General features: G+C 39.8%; 1 protein-coding gene across 4 annotated transcripts in view; it reads left to right on the top strand.

Moving 5' to 3' along the window:
- RGS20 (regulator of G protein signaling 20) overlaps nt 1–21,594 on the top strand; it is a 41,829-nt gene extending 20,235 nt beyond the window's left edge. For 3 of the 4 annotated variants that reach the window (XM_030479034.1, XM_030479052.1, XM_030479061.1), the window contains exons 2-5: nt 12,469–12,617; nt 16,425–16,511; nt 17,325–17,559; nt 19,031–21,594. In XM_030479034.1, coding sequence (XP_030334894.1) covers nt 12,469–12,617; nt 16,425–16,511; nt 17,325–17,559; nt 19,031–19,219 — 660 coding nt within the window. In that variant the 3' untranslated portion in view covers nt 19,220–21,594. The remainder of the gene's footprint in view (nt 1–12,468; nt 12,618–16,424; nt 16,512–17,324; nt 17,560–19,030) is intronic. The other variant, XM_030479043.1, reaches the window with a different exon arrangement.
- Nucleotides 21,595–21,986: the final 392 nt, after the last annotated feature.

The following is a 21,986-nucleotide window of genomic DNA, read 5'->3' as shown; positions in this document are numbered from 1 at the left end:
CAACTGCAGAAAGTGAAATAAGATTATCCTTGTACATGCCAGTACGAGTTACAGTAGTTTAATACTGATGTAATTTACTTGATGTGCCCATTCCATTATTTCGTGTTTGCTGCTGAAAAATGCAAGATCAAAACTTTCCATAGAGTGCTGCCAGTGTGACATAAGGGTGAGGAGTCTCCTTGTACCTCTGTGCGCATTGTGCAAATGAACATCAGCATCAGGCCCAGTGCTCCGCAGAGCTGCATACTGTGGTGCTGGTGACAGCGTTGCTGGACTATAGGACCAGAACCAGTAACCACGAGTTCAGCTAAACAGAGCACCAAAATCACTATCAGCTAGGAGTCGTACTTGTGCTCAGGCTAAAATTAGGAGCGTCCTTCTAAACTAAGAGCATGTTCAAGCCAAGTGAATGTAAAACTAGCACTGTGGTTTATAAAATGTTCTAAGATGAGAGAACAGCTATTTTATTTCCCCTTTAATTTCTTGTCTGTCCCTCTCCTCATTAGTACTTCTTTTAGTAGCATTGCTCTGCATCCCAAATAGTTAATCATGGAAGCATCCCCTCGGCTGTTACACACCTCTTGAAAGGAACAGTGCACATTTCACAGAGGGAGTAGTAGAGCTCAGCTTAAAGTACCAGGAAGGAGTTGTCAGAGTACAAGGTTTCTATGTTTCTTAGAGCCCAGGTCTCAAGCTGATGAACCTGAAGCACAAACAACTACCAGGACTCAGTCAGTTATAAAAATTCATCCCATCTTTTTTTCATCACTAGGAAAAGTTATCCCAAGGAGGCAGCAGGTCTTGGAAACACTGCAGAGGTCCCCTAGTGTTCAGAAACAAGAGCATTCTTCGCTAGAGGTTCATGACTCTGAACTTTGTAGGCATCTTTCAAAATTTGTCATAGCTAGGTGAAGCAAAGCAGCCCAGGAAGTGTCATGACCCAAACAACAGCGTGCTAAGTCAATTCCAGCTTTCAGTTGGGTTTGGTAGTACTCCTCCTGGCTGATGCTGTGCCATTTGGCACTACAGCTGAGCTCGCAAGGCAGAGGGTTGCTACAGCAGAGCATCCCCTGCCCAAGCAGCCCAATGCCAGTGTAGTACAATCCGAAGTGAATCGCGACAATCAGAATCAATAGGAAAGGGTACATGAATCACTACTTAATGCACCCCAGGGTGAGTCATCCCGATTCAGACCAGCTTTCAGCCCAGTACAATGTCAGTCAGCTCCTCACACAGTTCGATGTGAGTCAGATCTCGGCACCGAGTACAACATGAAATGAGTCACCAACTAATGTGGTGCCATGTGACTCCCATACCCAGTGCGAGTTGTCAGAGCTTCTGTGTGATATGAGTCACTTCATAGTACAGTAAAATGGGCTTTTTGGAGACCATTCATAATTAAGCACAATGCAACCAAGCGCTCAGGAGGAGATGATGGGAGTGAGCAGAGCAATCTGCTCCGTGCACCAGTTTCACTGTTTGCATAGTGAAGAGGTTTGTAAAATATTAGGATGAATGAATGTTTTTTTTTAAAACAAGCTGCATAAAAATAACTGGAAGCAAATACCTCCTCTAACGTTAAAGGCAGCCAAAGCAGGGCTGAAGCAGCAGTAAAACTCCCAGCATTGGAGAAGCCAGGGTTTTTTTTGGTTTGTTTTTGCTTCCAAGAGAGCTGATCAGCCAGTGTGAACTGACATACATCCTCTGAGACTGACTCCAGCTGCCACGGAAGACAAGGCAAGGGATGCCAACAGCCTGGGCTGTGCAGAGGAGGACTTGACACTGACGTAACTTAGCTGCAGTTCACGACCTGGTTTGTGAAGGGACTCAGCATGGAACGAAGTTACATCCGTGCTTGTATTCATTCTGCTCTGCTATCGCAGTGGACCAGAGCAACTGGCTGGACCAGAGCAACAGGTTGCTTTTGTTGCTTTTTCTATGCAGCTGGTGAAAAACTTCTCATGCTTTTCCCATATTACTGGAGAAATAATGACAGAGAGTGACCCTGCTAATTACATGTTAGAGGAACATCTTCAATAAAGTCTCTTGTGATAAAATCCAAAGAAATACTTCGCAATACTACCAGAGAAGATATAGTGCATACCTCTAAAAAAAAAAAAAAAACAAAAAACCCTGAAACCCCAAGTAACTACATTTCTTAACAAGAAAGTCAGATTTTACTCAGAAAAATACTTCAGTGTAGGAAGTTTTCTGTAGACAGTGGGCTGATCTGTTGGCCAAATGTGCAGCACTGAATACCAGAGAAAAAGGAGTAGAAAATATCTAAGCCCTTGGTAGAAAAAGACCTCGGTTACAGGTGACATGATCAAGGTACCATTACCAGTTACTATGTGGGTGGAAGATGCTTTCAGCCATTCCTTTTGAAATGTAAAAGCAATGCTTTAATCTGGATAAATGAACACAGCTCCTTCCAGCTACGGCTCCTCTGGAAAAATAAATTAAATAAACCAGGTAAAGGCACTTGATTTCTGGACATTTTACATAAAAGCATCCCAGAATTGTTATTTAAGCTCATAGAATTTATCTATGCAATTTTATCCACTTAAGCCTTTGACAGACTTGGGTGCAGCAGGGACATGAGAAGCTGCTGGATTCTGTGTGGCTGCCAGTCTCCTCTCTGCTAACCTCTGTCTTGCATTCACAAACTCTCAACCATTTCAGTCACCCCACTATGAGATGCCAAAAAAATACTTTCAAAGAGCTCTTGCTTTTAACTCCGTAAGTGGGCAATCCGATAACTATGCCTAAAGCCTATGCATATGTGTGGGTGAGATCATTAACATCTATTATAATTCTTCTCTATCTAAAATAGTGCACTGCTTGATGCAGAAAGCCTGCGTGTCAGATTTGTCAATGAAGAGGAAGAAGCACGAGCATCAAGCTTCCTGTTCATATTTCAGTTGACAATAAACTGCCACAGGCTTCAGTGGGAGTACGCTGCAGCAGCCCCAAATATTTCTAAATTAACAAAATACAGATTCAGAGACTTACTGAGAGCTTACCCCCAGTTTCAAGCCTCTTATGACATTAGCAGATAAAGACAGAACCTCTTTTTTCCAGCTCACTGGTTGTCATTATTGGGGGGATCTGAAGAGACAGCAGCAATGGCCAGAGTTCTGTACCCTCACCTAATGCTCACTAAAACCAATAGGTGGGTTTCATACTTTCATGGAGTTTGGATCAGGCCCCAGCTATTGACTGAAAAGTAGCTGGGCTGTGATGATCCCCATCTAGGCCCTCACTACCACAGGGCTTCACGGGCTGTGTAGTTCCTATGAAAGCTCCATGCTGGGGCTGTGCAGATCAGCCCTGAGGACAAGTTAAGGCTTGTCCACCTGCCTGAGTGTAATGCATGCAAGGAGGAAACATTATGCCTAAGGAATTATGTTTAATAGAATCTCTGCACTTTGAGCTGAGAAAATGTCATTGTGCTTTAGCATAAAAAGAGGATAAAAGTATAAAATCCATTGTCCACAATCTTCCGTGTATCTTTTGTCTGGGTTTTTTTTGTTTGGTTGGAGTTTTGTTTTGGTTTTAAATTTGACATTTGTGGCTTAGATTTTAAACATTCCTCCTTTGGGAAGGTCATTTGCTTGATAGCCCACCTTTCTACTGAGAAATTAGCAAATACTATAAATGTTACAACTAAGTCAAATATCATCTGAAGCTCTTTTAACCAGGGAAACAGTTTCTATTCCTGACCTTCACACTCCTTTGCATTTATCAGGTTACATACAGAACTGCCTCATAATCTGAATGTCAGACAGGCATGCCTTGGAGTGGAAAAGGTACAACAGACATACGTATTCCAGTACATCAACATTACTCTTAAGGCCTACCATAGTTTTTCCCCTATTGTCAAAAGTAGCTTTTTCGGATGCTTGCTTAAATCCCTGGATTTCTGGGTTTTTTTAATTACATATTAGCATTCAGTAATAAGAGCTTGTACTTTGTATCTGAATCATAGATGCTAATAGCTGGATAAGAAGCAAGAACATGTGTCATTATTTTTCCTCTATTTTTGGTTTATTGCTTTTTAGGGACATCTTTATAATGGACTAAATTTGTTGTTATCATTATATAGAGAAGGACCTCTCTCTTCCCGAGAGACCCAGAAACTCTGCACCAGGCATTTTTATAGATGCTACATTAGATGGACTTGAAACAGTGAACCAACCAGAGATGAGCTGATCAACTCAACTCCTACTCCCCTTTCTCAACTAAGTATTTGACTAATTGGTGCTCTCCATGCGGGATTTGGAGAGTTTTGTGGATTCCTCTAGGCAGGACCAACTGTGTCTCAACAAGTTTATGTTTCAATGTGCTGATTAACATCCAGAGTGGAGAATGTGGCCCTTCCAGAGACTCCAAGGCTGCAAAATTGATCCAACTCTACATAGATTGCAGGTGGTCAAAGTAAACTTGTAAGTAACCAGTGACTCATAAGTTGTGAGAAGAAACTTCCTGCAGATGCAGGAATGATCACTTAGGACAGTCTCTTGTACACAGTTTAGGTACGTAGATGTTTGTGTGTACCTCAAGATAATCATGAGGGATGGATCATGCGTGTGCTGGAGTGGCCCCAAGGAGCATGGACCAGCTAGATGTAAGAACTGTGCACGATTCAGAGAGTCTCATCTGGTCCAGCCAACATCACTACTACAAGGACCTCTGCAACAGAAGCTCCTGTTGCCATCTGGACACTGACTGACTGTCCTGTTCAGGAATTTGATTATCCACAGCGACTTGATATTAGTAAAATCAGATCCCATTGACTACCCAAGAACCAGCAGAATAGCACCTTTTAGTCTTTCCCTATCCATATGAACCAGAAAGTCATATTTTTTTCTATTAAATTATGGCTACCCAAACCCTCACCAAGCATACATAGGTGTCTTTGATAGTGCTGACATTACTTTGTACAATCAAACTGATATAATTGGATTCAAATACATTTCATGTTATATTCAACAATTGGCTAAAACTGTACCCAGGCTGAGGTTAAACAATGTTGGAGATGGTAGAGGTTGAAGTCCTTTGGTTAAAGGTATCTCACCTCATTCCATCAGTAGTCTAAAAGTGATTCACAGAATCACAGAATGGTTGAGGCTGGAAGGGACCTCTGGAGATCATCTAGGCCAACCCCATTGCACAAGCAAGGTCAAGTACAGCAGGATGCTCAGGGCCATGTTCAGTCAGGTTTTGAGTATTTCCAAGGGTGGAGACTCTATAACCTCTCTGGGCAACCTGTGGCAGTGTTTGATCATCCTCACAGTGATTTATATTTTTTAATGTTTAAATGGAATTTCCTGTATTTCAATTTGTGCCCATTGTCTCTTACCCTTTCATTGGGCACCAGTGAGAAGAGCCTGGCTCCTTCTTCTTCTTCCCTGCTTTTCATAAGATATATATACAGACTGTTAAGAAAACATGTACAAGATAGCGTCCATCTCCAGTTTTTTTATCCCATGTTTTCTTCTCCAACCCATTTTCAAACAAGGCACGTAGCTGCTCCAGATGGTGGGGACAGAGAAGGCAGACCCCAGTTCTCAAAGCACAGAGAGCATCCAGCACAGAGGGTTCTCACACAATTTGTTCATTCTCATAGCACCTTCTGAGAGGTCTGGAAATCTGAGAAGATAAAGGAGGCACAGGGAGTTAAGAGCAGTGACATTTCCATTTTGGTGTGAGGGAGATAACCTAGAGAAAGAAAAGCCATTTCTGACTGGCTTGTTCTTCTTCAGCAAGGCAAATTTTAGGGTATGGATCTGTCTTGTAGTACAGCAACCTAGTAAGGGAGTTTAAGGTAATAGGGAATTAAACAAGAACAAGAGACCAGGAAACATCTGAGGTTTTTGAAATATGGGTATATTCAGGGATAAACCTGTCACAAAGTAGGTTGATGAATCCCTCCACTGGGACATAGGAGTGAGATGTCCTGGATCTTCCTCTCTTAGCTTGAAGCAGCAATATAACCTTACCTCAGTCTTAAAGAGGGAAAGCACTAACGCACAGTGTGGCTATCCAAGTGACTTAAGAAAAACCCCAAAACCAGAGAAGTAATTTGAGCTTGAACCTGCGAGATGTTGGTCTTCCTGAATTTAAAAGGACCTCAATGAAAACAGGAGGAGAACAGAATCCCATAGGTCTGAATCTTTAACTATTTAAAGAAATCTATCTAGAAGTCTGAACATACTTAAACTACGGTGGAAAAACTAAAACCATCCATCTCTAAATTTACTTTATACTCAAAACAGTAAGAGTTCTCTCAAAGAATAAATACAAAACTCTTCAATCAGAGTGGAAATAGAGAACGCACCAATACACATTCACCCTCTGCATTTTCTTAGTTAAGTGGAAAAGGTCACTTTCAGTGGTAAGAGAAAACTCTCCCTGTTTGCAACCATCTGTGTAAATGCATTCAGGAAGCAGAAGGAGGATCTTTAAACAAAACATTCAAACAAATTTTGAAGAAAGGCGTTTCAGACAACTCATAACACCTCTGCATAGCACCACCTGGTACTAAGTCCAACCCAAGATATGAAGTCACTTTTCTCTACAGCATAAATACAAGTACCGGGTCAGATCCTCAACTGGTATAAATCCCATTGTCTTCACTGGCCATAGTGAAGTGATGTAGTTTTTCAGCAATTGAAAATTTGACACATTACATGTAATCAGGATTAATACTTTAAAATTGCATGTATAAGAATTTTCTCTCATCATGACAAGATCTTGATGTCCCAAAGAAAACATCCTCTTTGCTGATGGACATACTTATATTTGATTGTCCTGGGAAATGAAACAGAAAATGCTTGACATTAGCCAGTAACAAGTCCATTTAAAACCAGATACTAATTGCATGCCATGCAAACTAAAACCTTGGAAAGAACACCTCCATCTTGGTTTTATTTCAGAGTGTCATCATTTCATGTCAGAGTTATTCAGACCAAATAAGCAACTGTCCTGGGGGGGCTGGTGTGACAACAGGCTGTATTTACCAATTGCCATTTTCAAAGTGCACACCTGGTAATAAGGAACAGAATATTTTGGCTGATGGAAGAACAGTTGCACTGATGTTTACAGAAAATGTGCCAAGTTTATTTATTTTTTCTAACTGCATTATGTAATTTCTCTATGAAGAGAAATCTGCCCAGTTCAATTGCAGGTTCTTTCTCACTTCAATGCCATATTGACTGAAAACCAGTCTCCTGTCAGACTTAAGTGATCTACCCAACAGGGCCAGGTGTAGGAGGATGGCTGTACACCTTGTTCTCCTCAGGGATGCACCCTTTTGTTCTACAGCCAGATAATAGATCTGAACTATCCCTCACTCTTTAATGCACTTGCTTTTACACACACTTCAGCTCTCAGAGCTCCTTAAGCTCCAAAGTCTTCCAACTGATTGCTACTACTGTTTTCCCTGCCCAGCTCTGTACCTGCACTTCTCTGCAACATCATACTACTGATTTAAGAAAACAGGGATCATTATTTGAGTATCACAGTCAGGTTGTGGGGTCAGGTTTAGGCCACCTCTTATGGCACTTAATGACATACATACAGGAGGTGCAGGGGAGCAATACCCACATGCCTCTTATCCTTCTTCCCCACTCCACCACTTGTGTAGCTAAATGTAGGTATCAACAACTATCATTTCCTTTACAACTTCAAGGTAAGCCATTAGATCAAAATGCTGTTGATGATTCAGATTTTTTCACTATTAAAACAACCTGATCACCTGCAATATTAGTCTAGCAAATAAGGAAAGTCCTCTTGCAAAATTAGCAGTCACACTTCCACTGGTTTTGGTTACAGTTTGTTGAGGCTCTTTGGACTAATAATGTGCAATAATAAACTTGAAGAGGTTGCTAATCACTGGTACCATGTACTATAGCAGTAGGAGCCACAGGTGAATAATTCTTCAACTAATACATACTGTTAGTCTCATCATTGATGCAAAGAACACAGGCACTAGGTTTACTAACTGGTTTTACACAGTACATGACCCAGTCAGACTATCTGATGTCCCAAATTAACAACCATAACTTATATGAACAGAAGATCTTTTTACTTGAAGGTCTAAAAAACTAAATCCTCTCCTTTTTGCACTTGAGCACCTGAAGTCTACTGAGGGCAAAAAAACAGCCACCTCCATTCCACAGACCCACAAGTTAGCCAAGCATGTGTTTAAATTGTTGCCAATGTGGGCTGTGCTATAAAGAAGCATGGAATTTTGTAAATTCCTACTAATAATATTCACTGGAGATGTTGATAAATCTACTGTCCACTCCTGCACACGGCACAACCCAAAACAGTAATTGGAGCAGTTGTCTGGAAAGGCTCATTACGCAGCTATGGTGGCTGCAGCAAGAAGCAAAGCCTGATGGAGAACTTAAGACAACCCATAGTGAAATTCTGTATATAGTAGAGGTAGCAGGAAAACAACTACATACATAAACCAAGGCTTTTCTGTTTGCATCCCATTAGTGGCTCTGTCATTAGCTTACTGCAAGATCTCATCTTTATGGCTTTTTTCCATACACCTTCGCAGATCATTATACTGCCCTGTGTACAGTCATATTCAGACAGCCTTAATACTTTTTAAAGGTACTTTTCTTTGAAAAATAATCCTTAGATGACTTGCACAAACTCAGTGTCTGTGCCTTTGCTTCTATTCCAGCCAAGGAGCAGCTGATGGGAGAGCAAAAGCAGCAGATGATAGGGAGCTCATGGTAAACTTCTTATACCACCCTGCACAGCTATTGTTGTTGTTGTAAAAACCCTACAAAGTTCTAGGGTTTGGGTTTCCCTGGTTTACCTTTTTTTTTTTCTTAATTACATCTCTTTTGTAAAAAGCAAAGAAATTTAGAAAGCCAGTATATATCCATTAATATACAAGTGAAATTATGACATATCCTTTAGGCAGAGCCCATGTCTTACTGTGTGCTCAGGCCTCATGTCTGACAGTGCACGGTCTCAGTACAATCACGATTGGGATATACACTTGAAACAAATTGTGCTGCAAACACGAACATTTTCCCTTTATTTTGCAATTCTGGTTAGAGGGCGAACCACAAAAACCCAGGCTTCTAGTGTAAGACATCCTTTTCCGCAGATTAATCACTCCCATGTAGCCAAAGGGAGCTGGTCCAGGTAGAAAGGTTAGATAGAATGATGTACTTGGGGGGGAAAAAAAAAAAGCAGGGAAGAGTTAAGTTAGAAAAATGATGCTGGGGTGGATCACTTACTCATTACAGCCCAATATGTTTTTGTCTTATGGGTCTAAATACTATCCACCAAATAGTGGTGTTACTATTTTTTTTTTTTCTACAAAGTTTCTACAACTTTGTAATAACCTGCACCAGTGCTCAGCTCTCTATCTTGCTGTCTATAAAAATCAAGTCTAGATTTTACTTAGCCCAAGCTAACTCATTATTTCTTTCTGAAAGAAACAGAGAGTAGAACACCATAACCTTTTACTGATCAGATGATCAATATGCTTCTCAGTTCCCCTTTCTAGATTAACAACCAAAACTCCTACGGTTTTCCTGAATAAATCATACTTTCTAAACATCTTATTAGATAGAAAAGACGCTCTATCTTTCTTGGCATACACCCATAGTACTTGCACAGACAAATAAATTATTTCCTGTATCTTACCACAGTATTCCTGCTAATACACCACAGAAAGTCACATCCGGGTTAGTTTGTGATCCACTCCAAACCTCTATCAAATGTACAATATGACTGTCAACTGCCACAGGAAATACATGCACGATAATCACTGAACAGCTCTGTAATTCAAAAGCTTGAGTTGTCTTTAAGCCAATGGATACATTCTAGCCATTTCTCTTATTTCCCATTACTCTAATACAGCTGTTACGAAAGCATCTAAAAATATCTTTCAAAGAGAAACTTCATCACGTAAATGACCAAAACCTAGTTGCTTATTCAATAAGTTGGTATACATCTGACAAAAATGAAAATGCATCATTTAATCTGAAAAAGTGTGTCTTGAGTTTTTGTGTTGTTCAATCCTTCACTTCTGCAAACTGTGTGAGAAATCATGCAATGATGAACATTCATAAAAACCCATAGCACCAGAAAACTTCCAAGTAAGGTATATGATTCAGAAGTGAAACAAAGACACGATGCTGCTGGACAGTTTTTGCCATACGGCTACTTCCATACTCTTCCCTTTCATTAAAGATGTCAAAGAGCAATTCTGAAGAACCTGAAATGGTAACAATGGATCCAGAAGATCTCTTGAATTAAGTCGCAGTAGGATGAGGTAGGGAAGAAGAGTGTATTCTTTCTACTTCTGCCATCCTTTACCTTTCTTCTTACAAAAAAAAGCAAACAATAGGAACTGGCTTTTCTAATTCAGACCATCGTCAGTTCAATTCTAATAGGGATTACAGATATGAATGTGTGAACTATCCACATAAAACATCTCAGAAGTAAGAGTAGCTGTATTAGGCTATATAAACTGCACATTATCTGAATCTAAGCTATGCTTTTCTAATCAGTAATGTGTTTACTGTCCAAAGCAGCCTGAAATATTTAGATATATTATCGTTCCAATAATGCTTTATATGCTGTCATTTTCTAATCGAAATACAAAGATCCTCTATTTTAAAAAGTGTAGGTATCTGGAAGGAAATTGGTACTTAGGGCTTCATTCTATTCCTGTGAATCTGAAACTCTGAAGGAAAGAAATATGAATTTACAAATATATTCTGCATTTTGCATTTATTGTTCCACGTTTTCAAACAAGAAAGATTGTTGGGGTTTTAGAAGCTGGGTTCTTGTTCTAGTTTTCTATTTCTGAGCATTTAGGAATTGCTTGTTATATTAGGTGAACAGGGTTACAAAATGGGTTATCATTTCTATCTGTATTGTTGTTCTTATATTTCATTCCCCCTGCAAAACAGGTGCATCTTCTTCTCAGCATGTCATGCATTTCCTCTTGGGAGAGTGGGTGGTTCTCACAAAAATAAAAAGTATTAAGCTCTATAAGAAACAAATTCAGCATAAAACAAAAATCCAGCAAAATGTAATGCTGCACTCTGATGAAATAATCTCCTTTCTTCTCCTGACACTTCTTTGGAGTCTGTGGCAATGTCTGTGCATTCTCTCTCAACTTACAACAGTAGTATTTCCTAAACCTGGCTGAGCATTTCAGAAAGGAAGACAACTTTTAACCCTCCAGTGTTCAGTTCATCAGATTATGAACTTTCATTTCTTGTATTCAATTATCAATGTTAAAAGAACTCAAAATCAGTAGCAACTAATTTTAATTCCCCCACAGTTTTCATGACCTCAAAAGAAGGTTTAGCAACCTGAAAAAAACGTACACACACTGGGATCCATGACAGAGGAGGATGACTAGTTACGTATCCAAAAATCAGATACAATCAAAAGGAAGACACTCTTTGTACAAGCTGGCATTTCATCTATAAAAGACATCTGTCACTTAGATGTGGCACAACACTCAGCATAATAGGGAGAGCATCATTAAGTGCTGTGGAGCAGGTTTGAAGCTCATACAGAGAGAGGTTAGAAAGGGACAGGGACTTCAAGGGGACTTGTCATTAACACCCCTTCTCTGCACAGTCTGCACAGTCTGCAGAATTCAGGCTCCAAAAAGGTGTTCTAGAACAGTGCAAAAACCACGACCAGTGCTTCTAACAAAAATTGTTTTATGCTGTCTTCAGCTGGGGAGGTAACAAAAAACCTGCATGTTTTTGGTTACATCCAGTCATGTGCTTTCTCCATTAGTAATTCCTCATCTTACAGAAGCAATTGATGACTCCTAGAGAGAAACACACATTAAAGAAACTGTGGCAGTCAGACCAATAATGGACAGATAAGCACTGGCCCTTCCCCTTTGCTAGAGGGCATCCAGCAGGTTTGAGACATCTCACCAAAGTCCAGATTTTCAGGAGAGCTCAGGAGTCTGACTCAAGCATCACTAAGCCTATGCATTGGCTAATCAAGAGAAAGAGAGAGACAAAGGAAAAAAAAAAGACTCTAACTACCTCTATTCCACACCATTTTTTTAGGACTGGCCTTGAAGTCAAAACCTTAGAAAACCCTCTTCAACTCCTAGGCTTATATATCACTGTGCTAAGAGCTGCAGCTATTTGAGACCCCTCGCTTCCATTTTTTGCTCTCTGCATCATAACTCCCTTCTCTTTGTATCCCCACCTATGTGCAGAACTCATTAGCCCTTTGCGTTCCGTCACAGCACTTAAATAAAATGAGTGTATCTTCCAAAGCATTCAACACCCAAGAGCTTCTGTGGGGAAAAAAAAATCAAGCATTTAGCTTTTCAATTCCTTTGGGGCTGTGGCTTTCAGCACTTCTTGGTAAAGACTTTTAAGGCAAATAAAAGGAAAAAAAGAGGTATGTTTCTTACTTCCCCCTTGTCTTGCTGTCTTGCAGCCCATGGGATCAGAGCGGATGGAGATGCGCAAACGGCAGATGTCTACGACCCAGGAGACCCCAGGTGCTGCACAGGCTCCACTCAGCGCAGGAAATCGAGGGTCCAATGCCTGCTGCTTTTGTTGGTGCTGCTGCTGCAGCTGCTCATGGTAACCCCTCTCATTCAAGCCTCTGGGGAACAGAACAGCAGAGGAGGGAGGCAATAGCCAGTGTATAGGCAACACAAGCCAAACAAACCAGCTGGGTAATTCTGCAAGTCTGGAACTAAGAGATGACTGTGCTCTAGTACTACGCACAACCTTCTACTCTACTCTTTTTTTTTCTCTGCCATTGAAATAAGTTGGTTTTTGGTTTTTTTTTTAATAAGCTGTACAGTATCTCTGTTGTACTTCCGTTGTGTAACAGAAGGTCCATTTCATGCAGGACTGGTTCTTCTCAGCCTTGAGTTTCACCAGGGTTTCCACTAAAAACTGAAAGCAGCACCAGAATATGTCACAGCTTTAGATTCCGGGCTGAGACTTTACAAGTAGCACAGACTGTTAAGTGGAGTTAGAAGAAGGTGGCAGAATTTGTAGGTCAGAAAGCAAATAACCAGGTGCCCAACACTGTTCTTTTGTTTCAAAGGCAACTGGATCTGTTGTCATTAATTACTGTTGCCAACTCATGGCACCTGCAACTCACGTGAAGTTAATTCTTAGGATCAGAGACTTCAAACATTGTGGGTATTTGCTGAAGATGAAGAGTTAAGCAAAACATAATTCAGAACTCCCATTACAAGTGTTAAGGAGGAAAATTTATCAAGGAATCAAAGCAAGAGGAAAAGAAATCACTCAGTTCCTTAAATTAATGATGTGTTCACATTCTCTCTCTTACCAGCTCCTCCAGATCCAAGTGATTTCATTCGAAACGAAAGAAAAGCTTCCCCTACTCAAAGTCCTGTATCTGGTTCAAGGCCAAATGTTAATTAATGGGCACGACCAGAACTTGCATTGAAATAAAAAAAAAAAAAAAAAGTCTTAAACAACCGTAGGAGTTCAACCAAAACACTGAGAGCAAGCTGAGTGCTTCTTACAAATGCACTATCCACTACATACACACTTCAAAGCAAGCAAACCTGGCTCTGAGGTGAAGGGAAGAAGTCAGAAATAACCTTACAGCCCAGGCTGGGTACCTATTCCACCATTATTTTCCAACAGGAGCTGGTACAAGTGCTTTGGAGTACACCATTAAAGGCAAGGGAAGAGCAGGCAGATCACTCCTTTTCTATTAGTACTCAGCTCATCAGAAGCCAAGATACTCAATTCTGCCCTCCCTAATGCAAGTAGTTAACATTTTGTAAGGACTAAAGGCTGCTTGGACTTCTTTTGCAAGATGCCAAGTACTCTAGCTGTGATCCCACCAAGTTTTTCAGCAGGTGCTTAGAGGTTAACTAAGGTAGAGTTTAAGGAAACATTAAGTACTGTGCCTATACAGGATCAGAGTCTGCTACCTCACAGGATGGCATTATGTTAAAGCATCCCAATACAAATTCCAGTGTCATCTGCATAGCTGTCCAGTGCAATCTTATTGAATCATATAGAACGGCTATAGAATGGTTAATGGCTCCATAGAATGGAATCTGAAGGGGCTCAGTCTAAAGCTGCATTACACAAACACACATCTTTCCATAAAAGGGAAGAATAAGGCACATTTATGTACTAAGTCAGAGTACATAAAATTTGCATATTATCTTTTAAATTGTTGATAAAGTGCTTTTTTGCCATTTTACCTGATATTTTCCAGGGTGCTCATTTTCTGTGCACCTCGCTATTCAAACAATTCAAAGAAAGCAATTTACTCAATAGGGTGTGTGAAAGTACCTGAATTTCATGATGCCTAACATTCCTATTTGCATTTCAGAATCACCTGGGAAACCAGAACAGGCTCCAAAACAGAGCAGCTTGTTTTAGCTCTAAAATAATTTGATTTTTTTGAGAACGATTGTTTTCTAGTGGCAAGAAATGCAAAACAAACCGTAATTAAGCTATTTATATTCCCTATTCATAGAGCCTTTCCTCAAAATAGCTCAAGCACTTTGAACAGAAAAATTATGAATAGGAATAAAAATAACAGTCTACATGAGTCATGCAGCTAAGTTGCTGAACATCCAATATTCAGCATACTCTTAATAGTAGATTCAGAGTGAAGAATCGGTGAAATGAGTCTCTCAGCTGGATGCTCAGAGCTTGTGTTCATTCCTACAGGCACAACTCAAGCTTCCAACCTGTTACTCTTCCAGATTCTGAGAAGATGCAGTATTGCACTAGTCTCTTTTTCTTTACCTGTACATTTCTAGGGAAAGAGCCTGCCTGAGAGTAATTTTCTGAGGAATGACATGTTATTTTAAAGAAGCTGTTATTTCTTTTGTCTTTTTTTCCCCCCCTTTCGTGCATTATTCTATGAAGACTGTTATCTTTTCTGTTGGATCTGTCGGTTCCCCTCAATCCAAAAATAACTGACAAGCATATCACTTCTTATCTGGGTGTGAGGAGTACATAATATACCACTTTTCATATTAAAAGAAGGCCAGAATCCTATATATTCCAAAAGAATAGAGATCTAACATTACTACTTAGTTTTTAAATCTTATGTTATTCTGAAACGGTGAACTGAAATCACAGAACCATAGAATGGTTTGGCTTGGGAAGAACCTTAAAGATCACCCAGTTCCAAACCCCATTGCCATGAACAGGGTCACCTTCCACTAGACCAGGTTGCTCAAGACCCTGTCTGACCTGGCCTTGAACACTGCCAGGGATGGGGCATCCACAATGTCTCAAATGAGAAAGACTCATCGACTACAAAAGGAATTCTTAAAAACTGGAGTTAAACTAACATCTGGTGAAAGCAGCAGGAGTTGACAGCTACCCTTCCATGGGAAATGAAAAACTCCCTCTTGATGATCACTAGTGATTGCAGCAAACCCTTATTATTTTTGCAATGCTATAAACAAGCCAATACTTATTTCCAGTCAGACAAACTCAGAACGGTATTCAGCAATTATGTATCTGCTCTTGATGCCTCAGGCCTCACATTTTAAAGCATATACTAACACTTTCTTAAAGTTGCGATCAATTACTACACAGTCTGGCTAGATCTACACTGAAATCCAAATGATGCTTACACTTCCAACATCACATACAGAAGTGTCTAGCTTGCTTAAAACTTGTACTCCAGCTTCTGAACTCTGGCTTTTTTGTACCATGGTATCACCACTCTAAACCAGAGCCTTGGCCTGCATCATGCCCTATAGATACAAAAAATAGCCAAGAATTAAAAAGAACAAACAACACCAAAACCAAACCAACCAACCTGGTCTAGTGCAAGCTGTCCCTGTCCGTGGCAGGGAGGTTGGAACTGGATGAGCTTTAAGGCTGCTTCCAACCCAAACCACTCTATGATTATATGAACCTTGAAATCTAACTCACATAAAACCAGTGCATCAGGCCTAACTTAAGTAAAAAAATTGCATTGGGCATACACAGTATAACATGCATCAATGGAGAACAGATCTGCTATGTGATAAATGGTACATGTGTGTACATTTATCCATACACATATATCCCATATATATACACACACACATTTGTGTGTGTGTGTATATATACACTTGGGTGTATATAGAGGGACTTGGACTTGATTATCTTTATGGGCCCCTTCTTACTTGAGATATTCTATGAATCTAGGATCCCTGTATAGAAAATGTATGTGATACAATATTGAACATCATTCAGCTACATTGAAGTTTGCCAGGTTTATACAACTGTAAAATTAATGTCAGAGTCTAAAAATGGGTAATGTGGCTACTGTTAGCTTTTGCTACCTAATTTCTTTTAAATATCATAGGAAAAGCATCTGATATACAGTCAGCCTTTTCCTCTATAAAGTTGACTGAATTTCTGTTTGCTACCTTGCAGTCTTACTGTTAGAAATCAAGATGAAGAGAGAGCAAGGAGAACATCTCATGAGCTGCAAGCAGAGGGTATTCCAAACTGTGAGGAAAGGTATGCTCTTTACTAAGTGTTCTGTCAACCTAAAATGAAACAAAGCCAACAAAACATACTAAATAATTAAAATTAATTACCAGTCATTTATGCTGAATTTGCAGTCACCTGTTTCTTACCTCTTAAGGAACCAAAGGTTCTGATCTGTAAACTTTTACCTCATTTATACAGAGGATGTAACCGCATCCCCGCTTTCATAACACGGCAGATCAAAACCAGCATTGTGAACACAGTCTCCCCTTTTTTCTGAAATAATTTTAAAATAGATCCTGTTCCCACCCAGCAGCTATGTAATGAAGGTAACTGGCAGTGCTCAGCCTTACAAAAATAATAAAGAGGAGCTCAAATCCTCCCAAGAGTCAGGCAACTGTCTCTTCAGAATTGCTCAAACAGGTAGGAGCACCTGTAACAGACAGGAGGGTACCTTTTATGGGATTTTGAATCATTGCTTCTACATATTTTCATTCAATTTCTAACAATGATCCAGCAAGGACTATTAGGCGTAGAAAAAATGCTTAGCTGTTTCAGAGAGACTTCTTCATTGCAATTACTTTGAGCAGTAAACTGCAATTTCAGCATCAAAGCACTAGCAATCATCTGCATCTGAGTTTTCGATAAGCACACTTTGAAAAAGCATCTTATAAATATGTTTACTAGAGTTTGCACTTGGTAGTTCCAGTGAGGAATGGAGCCCCATGAACCTCGTGATTTTGGTCCATCGTGATGGTAGCTGCAAACAGCTTGAGTAACAGTCATTCATTTCTCTCTTCTTGTCCTCTCATTCCTCCTCTTGTCCTCTCCTTCCTCCTTAAGCCCTGCTCCTACTCTTGAAGAAGTAAATGCCTGGGCTCAATCATTTGACAAGTTGATGCTTACTCCAGCTGGCAGAAATGCTTTTCGTGAATTTCTACGAACAGAATTCAGCGAGGAGAACATGCTTTTCTGGATGGCCTGTGAGGAACTGAAACAAGAATCCAACAAAAGTGTCATTGAAGAAAAAGCAAGACTAATTTATGAAGATTATATTTCTATCCTTTCTCCAAAAGAGGTATATTAACTTTTCCCAATATATTCTTTGATGCTGCTTTGCATAGCTAGTTCTAACATGTGTTTAAAGCTACAATACTCAGGCAGAACTTTTCCCTCCATTCCACTGTCATCAAGTAGGGATTTAGGGGAGAAAGGCAGACCACTGTTGAGGTGAGATGGTCAAAACTACTTTCACTGGCTGTAAAAGCTCTTCCTATGCTACCCTGCCATGCTGGTGTGAAATCTTTAGTTTGAGGCACAAATATACAGATCATCACTTTATCCCTGATCAAATTTTGTTGGACAAATCAGTTTCTTTATTATTTGCACTAGAAAGTGGGTGCATGCATCTCCCGAAAAGCACAGCAATCACAAATAAAGTGTTATTTGCAAAGCACAAATTGCTCAAAAAGCAACTGACAAAATATGGCAGAGAACAAACATGCTGACTTCCTGAAAATTTTCAGAACTACCCATCACATTGCTGTTAGCAAACATGTCAAGTTCTGAAGACACCTCAGTTTGAATATAATCCTGCCAAGTAGGCTGGACCTTTAAATCTTCCAGTATCATTGCAAAACTCAAACTTCATTGTTTGTGGTGCAAGCTATACTTACAGATTTATAAAAATGCTGTTTAAATCTAGTCAGCCTATTCCGGTAATACTAATGTCTTTCTACTGACACTACAGTCTTGCAGGGGAAAAAAAAAAAAAAAAAACAACATTATTTATATGTTGCATGGAATCATTATATAGCCATATCTGTGGTTCACAGCAATTCACCCTGCTTTTTAACAGGAATTTGATTAAGCAACAGCTTAAAACAGGGTTACAGTTTCCGTCTGCGTCATACTGCTTACTCCAAATTCAGTCTCTTTACAACAGCACTAACTCCCAAGGAAACGAACTGTCACACAAAATTACAAATTCTCTCTATTACAGAGCAGGAAGTTGGTCTGGAAATAGTCCACCAGTCTCTCAGGTTTCAGTAATAATGGGATCACAGCCAGCCTTGTCCAGAGTTAAGTCGCCTCAGGGAGAAAATTTCTGTATCCATACTAAAGATACTACTACTTCCAAATTTGAACACAGCCATTTTTTGCCCAAGTATATTTATCAGTTTTTACGCTCTTGAAGGACACCAGCTGAAATCACAGAATGGTTTGGGTTGAAAGGGATTTTAAAGTTCATCTAGTTCCAACCCCCTGCCATGGGCAGGGACACCTTCCACTAGACCAGGTTACTCAAAGCCCTGTCCAGCCAGGCCTTGAACACTGCCAGGGATGGGGCATCCACAGCTGCTCAGGGCACCCTGTTCCAGTGCCTCACCACCCTCACAGTGAAGAACTTCTTCCTAATTTCTAATCTAAATCTACCCTCTTTCAGTTTAAATAAACAAGACTGCCTTTTCAAACAGTAAAACAAACCTAAAACCCCACATGTACTATTCACCACTGTTATTTAAGTGACTTTCTGTTTTAATATGCAGGTCAGTCTGGACTCCAGAGTAAGAGAAGTTATTAATCGAAATATGCTGGAACCCTCACAACATACCTTCGATGATGCACAGCTTCAAATTTATACCTTAATGCACAGAGACTCCTACCCACGGTTTATGAACTCTGCTATTTATAAGGACTTGCTTCAGTCCTTATCTGAAAAATCCATTGAAGCATAGAATTTTTTCTTAAATGTATTTATTTTAAAACAAACAGAACTCTGGGCTACATCAATCCACAGGGAATTTAGAATTAATCAGATATTTACCTGAAAATAACTCAGGCAAGTTTTACTACAGACTGAATGATTTAAACCCGCACAAGGCTCTGACACAATCAGCTAACTACAGTTTCTGATCAAATTCCGTGTGTCTTTGCAAAAGAGAATGAAGAGAATGATGAGAAAATGTTGTTCAAAAAATGCAGTATTTCTGTTTCTTCAAATACAGCATGCAATTCAGAAGCAAAACTGTTAGCAGCGTTATGTCTGAGGCACAAATACCAGCTGAGCACGAAGACTACGTTTTATTTATAAGTGGATTGTTAGAATTCTCTGGAAAACCAAACCAGTTGCCCCATCCACACTGTGACCAAAGTGAAAACAGTACTGTCAATATCTGGGTTATATGAGACAAAGCTTCACACATACCTGGCTTAGGTACGGTCCACTTGTCTTCGTATATTTAATGCATATATGGTGCACTAATGGAAATTGGTATGGCAATCTCAAGTTTATGGAAGCTAATGGTTGAAATCATGCTGCCTATGAAAATCTTTTGCTGAAGAATTGTTATTTTACTACTAGAGTCTGCTGAATGCATTTTTAAGTTCATACTGTTGATGTTTATAAAGTTAAATTATTTACTTAAGAGAAAGAAGAGTCTGGGCATTTAAATTCCAAAATAAAGCACAACAATTCTCACATATTCTTCTCTTCCCTTGGTAGGTAGATGTAAAACCCCTTCACTATTTGCTCCTGAGAGGATGGCAGTATCAGCCATCTTGATTTTGTACATATTAAATTGTCCCATTATCTCGCAGATCTTGTAAGGTTTCTATTCCAGATACACACATATTTAACTGAGAAAAGAAGGAAGGTGGAACTATTCTGTTCTGATACAGCACTATTTCAGACTGTCTGAAAGAAAAGCAACAGCTCTATCCACTAATAAACCATGTTCATTTACAGTATCCCCAAAGCATTACATTTGATTTCTGATTGTATCTCAAAAATCAGTAATCACAAGAAGTACTAGAAAGAAAGTTGAATCTGCATAATCTATGTGTAGATTATGTATGTTATTCTATGTATAACTATGTATGTTATTCTAACAACTTCTTTATTTCAAATTACAAGATTCACTACAATTCCACTAAATTAAAGTTTGGAGTTCATAGTGGAGTTCCATTGAATTGTGTTTTTTCCTGTACATTTATTTAAATGAACCAAATGACACATATAGGTAGGAAAAGGACATATGGGAAACAGAAAGAAAAAAAAAAAATTACCCCTAGAAGGGAAAAACCAGACAGGCAGAGTTCAGTGGCATTTACTGTAGCCTTTCTAAAGCATACTCTTTGCTTAATTCCAGAAAAGCAGAAAATGGGGACTTCCTCTGATAAAAAGCAATAGGAATAACAAGGCAAAATTTAGGATATTAGTTTAATTGTTTCCTCAATGCACTCAGCAGGAGACGTGTTCTCCCCTTACAGCATTTGCATTATTAAACAAATAATTATGAGATTTTTCATTACACAGAACCACAGGAGAATACCCAATCCACGGTAAGTTAACAATACCTATGGACCAGTTTCCATCATCTCCTTCCAAAATGAAAACACTATTCAACATGTCAGCACACAAAAGTAAACCAAAAAACTTAAACAGCAAATCAAAGTGCTCTTGCCTTCTGTAGCACAATGCTGCATGACTGAGTTAAGAAGCCCTTCAATACACTGCTACTTAAGACACAGCCTAGTTCGCAGTCACCACCACTTAACATACCACTGCTGGTTATCTCAGCTGAATTTCTAGTAAACATACCCAAAGCACTACCAATACAATTTTAGTTTACATAAAGTATTCAATGGTAGGTAGTAACTTCTACAAAACAAACTAGACACATCAGTAAGGCAGTGTTCATTGGGAACTTGCAGTCAAACTTATGAAGCTGTACTTACCATAGAATCAGACTGGTTTGGGTTGGAAGGGTCATCTAGTCATCAGAAAGATCATCTAGTTCCAACCCCATGTCATGGGGCAGGGACACCTTCCACTAGACCAGGTTGCTCAAAGCCTCATCCAACCTGGCCTTGAATACTTCCAAGGATGGGGCAGCCACAACTTTTTGGAGTCGCCATTCTCATAGCGAAGAATTTTTCTCATCTAAATTTACCCTCTTTCAGTTTAAAGCCATTCCCCCTTGTCCTGTCACTACATGCCTTTGTAAAAAGTCCCTCTCCAGATTTCTTGTAGACCCCCTTTAGGTACTGGAAAGCTGCTATAAGGTCTCCCTGGAGCCTTCTCTTCTCCAGGCTGAACAACCCCCACTCTCTCAGCCTGTCTTCATAGCAGAGGTGCTCCAGCCCTCTGATCATCTTCGTGGCCTCCTCTGGACTTGGTCTAACACGCTTACATCCCTCCTGTGTTGGGGGCCCCAGAGCTGGATGCAGTACCGCAGGTGGGGTCCCATGAGAGTCCAAGAGCAGCAGAATCACCTCGCTTGACCTGCTGGCCATGCTCCTTTTGTTGCGGCCCAGCATATGGGTCGCATACTCGTTTTAATCAGAGTGGGCAAAAGTGCTCTAAAACTCGTAAGCTAACAAAGTGAGTTTAACTAGGTCAAATTCAGCTTGCTGAAAAGATCAGACACACATATCAAAAAAAGTTCAAAGTGTTGTCACTTCACGAAATGGAGGATTTCATTTCTTTTAAGTTATCTCTCT

This window comes from Strigops habroptila, chromosome 1 (assembly GCF_004027225.2).
Source record: "Strigops habroptila isolate Jane chromosome 1, bStrHab1.2.pri, whole genome shotgun sequence".
NCBI lineage: Eukaryota > Metazoa > Chordata > Aves > Psittaciformes > Psittacidae > Strigops > Strigops habroptila.
Note: the sequence above shows the minus strand (reverse complement) of the source record. Positions and strands in the feature narration are given on the sequence as shown.